Below are 10,473 nucleotides of genomic sequence, written 5' to 3'. Positions count from 1 at the left end.
AAGATTTTAAAAGCTGATAAAACTTTTTTTTTGTAGTTGTTTTAGAGTTTTAAGTTTCATTGTTATGCCAACAAAGTTGCAAAATTGGATTTGCCTTTACATAGAAGGTTGGTAAGTGATATTTCACACTAAAATATGTCAATATGCATACTGTTAACATATTGAGGCTATACTATTGAAACACTGAGTATTTTAATGTTTAAGGGTTGATCCAATTCACTTACATTATAAGTTCATTACTGTAACTCAGATTTTTACTTTTTACTTTATTTTTGCTTTTATTTAATAATTTATAGATAAAGCAGTATAATTCTAAGACACTGGCATTAGCAAGTTTATTGATTCAGTGGAGTGCATCCAAACGACATGATAATAAGTCAAATGAATTTAAATTTAAATTTAAACAGAGTCCTTTCAAACAGAGCTGAAATATCATTCATCTTACTCTCAGAAATACTTTGCAGAGAAAAGTATATTAATTCCTTTCTTATGGTTACAGGCAAAACTATATATGTTTTTTATTTATTTTTTAATTGTACGACATACAATAGATGATGCATTAAATACATATTTACTGTATTGTGCTATATAAGAAATGAAAGCCAGTATTTCCCAACCACTTTGTCAAATCTACTTGAGTCCAGTTGGAGCTCTAGAAGTTTCATTTCAAGAGCTAAAAGCCCAAAGCTCGTTAAGTTCAGGGGTGATGGCTGAACTGATCAGACGGAGGAGTTGGCCGTGGGTTCTTCAGGAGAGCAACTGGGCAGTGGCGAGTCTAACTCCGTCGCAGACACAGACTGACTCAGCTCCCTCAGCGAGCTCTTGGTGAAATTCAAACACGACCTCCTCACCAGTTTACGCACCTTCTTGGTAAGCAGTACATACAGAATCGGGTTGACGCAGCTGTTGAAGAAGGCCAGGCTGGTGGCGAGTGGGAAGCCCACGATGAGCACGGAGTGCAGGTAGGAGGTGTGATGCATGCTCAGCTCCATCAGGCTGAACGTGTGAAACGGCACCCAACACAAGAAGAAAGCAAGAATCACGGCAGAGACGGTTCTGGAGAAGCTGGTCAAGCGTACCGAGTCGGATCGGCGCATCTTGATAGCCAGCAGAACGCCGCTGATGGTGATGGTTGCAAACGGAAGCAGAAAACCCACAGTAGTGCGCAGCGACACCATCGCAATGTGTCTCACCGCTATCATGTGCCTGCTCTCTTCGTGAAAGTTATTAAAACACACAACCTTCCCATTATGCTGGATGACGTCGCGGAATATCAGAGCCGGACAGCTTAGACAGCAGGACGTGATCCAAATCAGTGCACAGACCCACCAGGCCCTCCGGACATTTCGATACCTTTCCGACCAGCTCAGGTGGACCAGTGAGATGTAGCGATCCAAGCTCAGGATGGTCAGAAACAGCACGCTGGCGTACATGTTCATGGTACACACGAACGAGTTCAGCTTGCACATGGTCTTCCGAAGAGCCAGTGAAAGTCTCGCAGCACGTAGTCGATGGAGAATGGCAGGAAAAGCACAAACACAAAGTCGGCTATGGCCAGATTCTGCAGCCAAACACTGTTCACGGTCCGTTTGCTTTTGAAGGCGGTCACCCAGATGACCATGCCGTTCCCGATTACTCCCAGAGTAAATGCCAGGCTGTAGATGATCACTGATATAATGTGAAGAGCTTCTCTCTGACTGTAGCCTCCAGCCTTGGTCTCCTCCACATATCCATAGTCCGCGTAGTCATAAGTGTCGTTTACATAGTCCCTGTCTTCCTGGGTCATCATTCTATAAACAAAATAGGAAAGAAAAGTCACAAATAAGATTTCTTTAATATCTATTGTGAGATTAATGAGATTAAATGGAGAGCAAATGGAGATTTTTGCTTAAAGTTGAAGTTGACTCCCCCACTTGACATTGGTTGGTTAAACACTTAGCCCCGCCCCATTGTCACACCATTGTTTGAGCCAATGCTACTGTGTTGGGCTGCTTGGGATGATCAAGCAAACTGTTACGTCCCAGGACGTATGTTTTTGTTGTTGTTCTCTCGCACTCTCCTTTTCTTGCTTTCTCCCTCTCTCTCTCACTCTACTCACAAGTAGGAGGTAATGGCCGCCACCTGTCTCCAATGATTGGCTGCTCACGCTGATTGGAGGATGAGAAGGAGCATTGGAGATTTAAGCAGCATTTCCACCTCAGAACAGTTTTGTTGTGAGGTTTCTCCCTCCTTGCTTTCCAAGGGTTACTTTGTTGTTTAGAATTATGTTTTGTTGATTGGATTCTCTTAGTGGTTTGGAGTTTATTGTTGTTACTGTTGTAAGCTCCATCTTTACAACCAGAAAACCTGTTATTGTAAGTTTGTTTGTACTCTTTCTTATTGGATCTTTAACTTTAGTTTGCATTGTTAATTTGGGACGGGGTTAAGTAGAGAGGGGGTGCCATTTTCTTTTTGGACTTGTTTTCTCTTGCTTATGCTAGTAAGGGAGTTAAGGTATTTTGATGTATTTCTGTTTTCTTTTGTTTTGGTAGGTTAGTCAGATTTTGATTATTAGGTAGAGGTATTATGTTTGTTTTGGCCTGAGCTCCCTCTCGAAGTCATTAAAGCGAACCTTCCTGTATTTGTACAATAAAAATGTTATATTTTTCTTCAGTTACGTTGCGAAGTGGGGTTTTCTTTTTGTAAATTACTCGAGTTTGACTACTGGTCCTCACTGCTGGCACACACACACACCACCATTTTTATTCTGTTACGTGACCTACCCTCCCCTAGACTTGATACAGGAACGTAACAAAACCGATAACCAAGGCTCATTTGAGAACTGTGACGATATTTCTACAACATGATATGAAGAGTTAATTTGCGAAAACGGATAATGTTTTTAAAAATGTTCAAAAATCATTTTTTTTTTTTTATGCTGCATTCCAATTAATATCAATCAAACTGCAGTTGGGTTGTTTTGATTAAATAACTAAAAAAAATACAGCTAACTAAAACAAAAACATAACACAAACATGATTTATGAAAATTAATAAAAACTGAGTTATCTATATTTGCAAACAAACTCTTCATATAATGCATGTATAATCTAAATTAATGTATGTATATTGCATGTTTTCCGACACTTTCATTTTCATTTGCAAAACAGTTGAACGTGAATCCTGCAACCTTTTATGTTGGTGGTTGTATGCATTGTAAAACTTGAGAAAAGTAAATGTGAGTGCGCTAGAAGTTTAATGCTCTCACGTTGAAAATAACTTGGCAGCACCTACTCTAAACCCTAACCTAAACCTAACCGACAGTGTTAACCAATGCAAACGTGAGATAAAAATGCATTTGCTAAAGCAACCATGCCATTTTAGCTTGCTTCAAGTCTTTTTGCTCTTTTATCATGATTTGTGTTTCACAGGAATCATACCAAGCGCTGCACCAGGTGAGCTGCTGAGCAAGTTTACTATATCATAAATGCTTACTTCAAAATGTATTATTTTATCAGCAAAAGAATAAAAGTGGTTGGTATTTTACAGCTTCTAATGTTAATTTCAGCTGGAAACTGCAGTGAATGTGTATGTTTTTGGAGTTTTGCAAAAATGTTGGTAGAGGCATGTATTTCCAGTGAGCCTATAGGTTTCAAACAGAGCAATGTTTTGATAGCACCACAGAGTGTTTACTCTTTTCAGGGGACTCGGCTTACAAACTTACAGTTGATACTGTAAGTAAACCATTACTGTAATACTGTGTAAGTATTAACCTTTACTTAATAAACTGAGTTTCAACTTAAAAGATACACATATCTCAACAATGTTTCAAAGTGCGCTCGTATTTAGCAAGGTACTAAAGTTTTCCAATCAAAAGAGATTACAAAATGTTTAGTTAAAATAATTTTTTAGCTCAATACTTTTACTGTATGTCAACAACTGTCTCATTTGTATCTATTCTTATTCCTTCAAAGAGATTTTAAGAATGTAAAGGGAAATATAAGAAAAAGTTAGCACATAGTCGACTCAAACATACCAGATCAAGCCACTGGAGTTATTAAAGAGCCACACTTGAGCAACAATTTTCCTCTTTTTAACAGTATTTTAACAGACACAAATACTTATAACAGTCTCTCTACTTTGTCTACAACATGAAAATATTGAACATGTTATTCTCTCTGAGTAGGCCTAGATCGAAATTGATCCCAGATTTTGCAACCATCAAGGGGCCTCAATCCAAACACACTCTTTGAAAGACATTTCAGAGTTAGAGAATTACCTGACAGCGTTCTGCTCACAGACTTCAGCTCCTCTGCAAGAATTCCTGTGTTGCTTTCACAAAAAGATTTGTGATATCCCTGATGGGTGTTTCCCTGTTATTGTTCCCGCAGTAGAATGAGAGAGAGAGGGAGAGAGAGGGTAAGATAGGTGAAGGAGCGAAAAGAAAGAATGTGGACTGAGTATGGCACTTACACCCCCCCACACACACACACACTTTTGTCCCTTCATAAAATCATTCCCCTGTTTTGTTTTGTTTTCTGTGCCGTCAGGAGCGCTGGGGTCTGTGGTCAGAGTTTTGCCAGCATGCGCACAGAAGGTTTTTATCATTCAGCTCTGTCACTAACTCACAAACCTCTCACTCAACAGGAATGTTTCTCTGCAGGATCTTTCCATATGTGCTTCCAGAGGACTTTATGATCCTAATGAGAGATGTATGATTATTCTCTCTCTGGAAATGTGATCTGTTTTCAGAAACGTGTCTGCAATTATGATGGGGTCAACACAAATTAGCTTATGTCACAACTGAGCTGTCATTGCATGCAAATAGTGCAATGAGCAACAACTGATATAGTCATTTTAATGACACACCGCTGCAGTATGAATCAAAACTTGAGCAATAAGGGCAAAGATGTTTTCATAGCCTGCCCTGCCAAATAAAATCAGAACTCAAACAAGGTTTTATGTTGTGATGCAATTAAAGCACATTTTTAAGTCTCTCAAAGAACTTTAGATTCACTGGTAGTTCTTTACAAAACCATTATGACAAAAAAAATAAAAAAATAAAATCCATAAATCAACATCTAATGATTCTAAACCGTCAAGAACTTTAAAACTCCAAAGCAAAATAAAGTTGAGAAATATGCTTCGTTTATAATAAGACGTTGTTGTTGTTGTTGTTTTATTTATTTATTTTTAACAAACTTAAAATGATATAAAAAGAGCGACTGAAGGACTTTCATTGTTTAATGAATTTAATGCATTTAGTCCGTCTGTGGTAACCGTTAACTTACAATTAACTGGAAAACGTTAGCATAACAGTTTTTAACCAGAATGCAATTCTAAAATAAAGTAGTGAAATAAAATAGGTCTATACTGTAACTGTAATAAAAGCGTTACCATACCTTGTTTGAATAGGTCGCAACCCCCAAAACTTTACGCAAATGCTTTCCCCATTTGTTGGAAGCTGTAAAGCCGTGTAAATTGTCGTCATATACTACAGTCGTTTGGTGATGTTCAGTTCACGCAGTTCACAGAGCTGATAAATGAACTCACGCACTGAACGGAGCCGATGTTACAAAGAAGTGACTGTGCACACGTCTCTCTTTCTCGCTCTCTCTCTCTCTCTCTCTCTCTCTCTCTCAGCACAGCAGTGCGCAACAGATGAGCGTTCATTTTTATTTTCTACACTTCTTTTGAAAATATCCTGAATAAAATATAGCACAGTTGCTACAAAACATAGGCCTGATACAGTAATAGTAAGAAATGTAGGTTACACTTTATTTTGAGGTGACCTTGTTACAGTGTAATTATACATTTAAGTACTGAGTAATATTAATTAACTACATGTATTTACTTACTATGGTTAGGGTTTGGCTTAGGGTTACTTGCATGTGAACGTGTAACGTATAACAAAGACACCTTAAAATAAAGTGTTACCAAAATGTATCTTAAGCAGCGAATCAGCATATTAGAATGACTTCTGAAGGTTCATGTGACACTGAAGACTGGAGTAATGATGCTGAAAATTCAGCATTTCATCACATGGCCCAGTGATTGTAGCTATTGTAGGCCTACCTGGTTTTTGCTAAACATTTTTTTTTTCTGGTCTAATGACCAGTTAATGCATTTTACAGACCTAGTCTCTTACATTAATAGATAGATATACAGCAGTCATAGAATTCACTGTTTTTAGTGTATACAAATGACCAACATATGTCTGTGGTTTGTAATTAGCTCTAATCTTTGAAATCTGTCAGTACACAGATCTGTATTTTGGTCAACCACTGCCCCCTGCTGCAGTTCAATATGGTCTTACATGAACAGTATGTATTTAATTCAAACCTTTAAGGGGTCATCTGATGCAAAATTCACTTTACAAGTTGTGTGTTGGAAGTGTGTGTACACATCCATCCTATACTGATCCACCCAGTGTTTTTTCTAAATCCCTATTTTAAAATCCCCTTTCTCAAATCAGGCTGTTCTGAGGTTCCTGTCAGAATGACGTAGTTCTGCACAGACCGCTCCCGCGATAGTTGATTGACAAGGCTGTCTTACCTTAGACCAGGGGTGTCAAACTCATTTCCTGGAGGGTCGCAGCCCTGCAGAGTTTTGTTCCAACCCTGCTCCAACACACAAACTATGTAGTTTTCAAATAAGCCTGAAGGACTTGATTAGCTGGATCAGGTGTGTTTAATTAGGGTTGCATCTAAAGTCTGCAGGGCTCCGGCCCTCCAGGAACTGAGTTTGACACCCCTGCCTTAGACCCATTCTGAGTGAGCTGAGAGCTGTCCGCCATTGTGTCGACTCCGGTGCAGGGGAAGACAAGAATGTCTCTGATTTTCGTCATCAGGAGGGCTCCACCGACCACCGTCTGCGCGGTCTCCAAAAATTTCCCACACACGGACAGGGTGCGCGCTGTCCGCGTGTGGGAAATTTTTTGAGACCGCGCAGACTGTGGTCGTACAACAGCGCATGTGCGAGGTGAATGTTGAGACATAGAGCAAATCAAGTAGGTGGTACTGCGCATGTGTTGAGCTCGTCCGTCCACGCTCATCTGCGGTTGAGTATACTTTGAAAGCTGTGCGGATGCTCGGTGCGCGAGACGGAATGGAACGCGGAAAGTGAAGTATACCCAAGCCTTTACTCTCGACATCTGAACCGCTGAAGACGCAGAGGATTAACGTTACTTTCGTTTTTGAAAGGGATGCGCCGATCCCGATCTGCCTAAATGTTTCTATGTTCGCACAAATCATTCGTGATCCAGCTTCATCTACAGAAGACGTGAGTATAAGGTTTTTTTTTTTATGAATCTTTGCAAATCGCCTTTCCTAATATGTGCTAGTTAGCCAGTTTCGCGGCTGAAGTTTAGAGTCTGCTTGTCACTCCACAGAAGAGAGGGGCGGGGTCAGCAGAGCTCATTAGCATTTAAAGCGACATGGACTAGAATGGCTTGCTGAAAACAGAGCTGATTTTGACAGGGTAAAAAGGTGTTTTTTACACTACCATTGAGAAATTTTAACCAAAGTATGTTATAAACTTTTCATTAAGACCCTAAAGAATCATATCAACTTGGCTTAGGAACTACAGATGTAGAGCTAAATGTAAATGTTGTTGATTTAATAGCCCATAGGCCTTCATGAATAATTTATTAACGTTTGTAAAATATTTTGCCTTATTGGTTATGCTTTCAGCCACTATAAGTGCCTAATACCATTTTTGTCATATTTTTTTCTCCCATATTACAAGAAGCTTTTGTAGATTTTCCCCAAAAATCAGCCCTAAATTAGCTGCTTATGTTAGAAAGCGACTACTGTTCACGAGTAACCCAACATAACCATCACTTATAGTAACTTCCACACTTCAAAGTCTGGTGACAAAGAGATATGAATGTCTGCCAAGTAACTAGTGCAGTTTTGCTGTGACTTGTTTTAAATCAGGTATTAATTAATAATCGTTATGTTTTAAGGTGTGATGACGACTGTGGCTTATGAGCACATGTGAAGTAAACAAGTCTGTTCTGTGGAAATGAGGTCAGCGCAGGCGTCTGAACTTGGAAGGAAGGGGCTGGTTAAGGGTCGTAGTTTAAGGCCGTGGACAGCATCTGAACACAAAAATCTCAGGCTGGCCATCCAGGATCTGTTTTCAGCATCGCCTCAGTGGCTCCACTGGGGTCTCATAATTCTAACAGGATGTCCTGGGATGTTATAATGTTTGAGACAGACTGTTAGAGAACACAAAACCACTAAGGTAAACATCACTGGAATGCATTATGTATTTTGTGGTTTCCGTCTATGAAAACTTTTTAAACTGAATTCCGTTTTAATTCTTTTTACACAGGCTCTTGTTGTCTTGCATATTTTATGGTTGGTATATTAATTCATTAAGTTTCATAAGGATTGAAACCCAAAAATCAAAAATGAAAAAAATCACTATTCAGACTTGACCAGAAAAGTTAGCCTCAACTCTTTATTGGTTAAGGTTAAAATTTCACATAGGATTATGCATCCACATAGATTTTATTGCCTACATCTAGAATATCTATAAGAATCTCATAGCCTATAAGTTTGATACATAATAATATTACATAATATTACACATTTTACACATCTGATTCTGATATGATTATGCATATTTTTTCAGATAGATGTCACATAAATAATATATAAGGTGAATAAAGGTAAAAGTGGACACTTTTGAACATTGGTTATTAGCATTATAAAATATAATGACAAACAGTTTAGACTCACAAAAATATCATTTTAAATAACTAATTATCTCCACTCTACTATTTAGATAAAAAGGAAGATATATTAATTACAGTAATATTGACTTAAAACTATTCATAAACCCCAATGCGTCATTGTTCAGACTGGGACACCTTGTCAAAGTGGGACACCTACTTTTATTTTTCTATTTTTATTTATTTATTATTATTATTATTATTATTATTATTTTACCACAGCAGCATTTAATTAATGAACTGCATGCCAACAAACTGTATTTTTTATTCATAGTTTTATTTTCCTCTGATTTATGCCTTCCCTTATTGCTAATTTAGCCTCTTCTTCCCTTTCCCTTTGCTGTCTTTGTTTCCTGCTATTGGATTCAGAAGTAAATGGTTAATTATTATTGTAGTGAATGAGTCAGCATGCCAACAGAAATAGCTAACAACCTTAAATATAACACATGGTATTAATTTAGACTGCACTTTAAAGGGCAAATTCCTTATTCAAATGACATAAATATATGTCTCAATAAGACACAATCGCAGCTGACCAACAGACAGTTAACAAATCGGAACAATGTCAGTGTTCTTGTCCTAAAAAAGGTTATGATTTTTTTTTTTTTTATCCGATCCATTGTCACATTAAAATACATCACAATCACAAACTATGCATCACATTTGACTGTTTTAAAACCTTAACATGATTTGCCTCAGAGGACTTTGTCATCACATAGTGTATGTATGACACCCCCTGAGCTGCTGTCACAACTGAACAAGCCCTTTTCATCCCAATTTAGGATGAACTGGAATGCATTTTTTAATAGTAGCCAGACCTTCTTCTGTGTTGATGTAACATGCTGTAAACATGAAGTAAACGATAGACATGATATAAACATGCAATTCTGAAAGCTTGGAATTTCCCCCAAAATTGCACAATGTACATCAACCTTACAGATTTACCATAGTGAATCGGGGTAAGGCAACAGCATGGATTTAAAAACAGTTTTGTACAGTGTGTAGTCACTCAAAAAATGTTTAATTTTTACAACTAAAAATCTTCTGTAGTGTAACTTTATTTGACACGTTTTATGTCAGTCTTTATGAATGAGTCATTGAATTACTCACTCAACCAATTTGTCCAAACACGCTGATTCTTTCAGTAACAAATCAGTATTATGCCAGGAATGCTTTATTATTATTATTATTATTTTGTGTGTGGGGGTTTGGGAACTAATTTCTTTTTGAACTGTTGAACTTGCAAATTTTCTGTTTGTCTTTTCAGCATGATTGTAATTTCCTGTGGCTGAATCATAGCCCAGCAGATATTTAGAACAAACATGTATATTACAAAGACAGTGGCGTAACAACTTCAGTTCAGACCTTCAGTGTTGGAATCTCAGGGTCTTCATGACAGTAACCCATGGTAGCTATACATACTTATACATGAAATTATACATAGATCATGCATCTTATACTGCCGAACAGAAATTCTACAGAAAGTAGGATTCTTGAAGTAGTATGAAGAGAGAGAGAGAGAGAGAGAGAGAGAGAGTATAGAACTGCATTATTCGAAGATATATGTTTATATATATGAAAAAAATACACGCCTAATCTTAATCTGTGCAATCGCTGTAGTTCTTGCATACATAGTATGCAAATATTTTAATTCTATGTATTTTATGGTAATAAGTGCAGACTGGATCAGCTGGTATAGTGGGCAGATGCACGGCACCTGCGCGGGCGCATCATTATCTGGAGCGTGCTCGCGGA

The 10,473-nt window shown here is 37.9% G+C and overlaps 1 protein-coding gene across 1 annotated transcript; it reads right to left on the bottom strand.

Annotated features, from left to right (window-relative positions):
• Positions 1 to 318: 318 nt before the first annotated feature.
• Positions 319 to 5,571, bottom strand: cmklr2 (chemerin chemokine-like receptor 2). Its single transcript, XM_058788197.1, is given in 3 exon segments — positions 319 to 1,474; positions 1,477 to 1,790; positions 5,381 to 5,571. Coding segments are annotated over 3 exon segments (1,158 nt in total). The 5' UTR covers positions 5,470 to 5,571; the 3' UTR covers positions 319 to 719.
• Positions 5,572 to 10,473: the final 4,902 nt, after the last annotated feature.

The sequence above is a fragment of the Onychostoma macrolepis genome, chromosome 09 (assembly GCF_012432095.1).
Source record: "Onychostoma macrolepis isolate SWU-2019 chromosome 09, ASM1243209v1, whole genome shotgun sequence".
Taxonomy (NCBI): Eukaryota; Metazoa; Chordata; class Actinopteri; order Cypriniformes; family Cyprinidae; genus Onychostoma; species Onychostoma macrolepis.
Note: the sequence above shows the minus strand (reverse complement) of the source record. Positions and strands in the feature narration are given on the sequence as shown.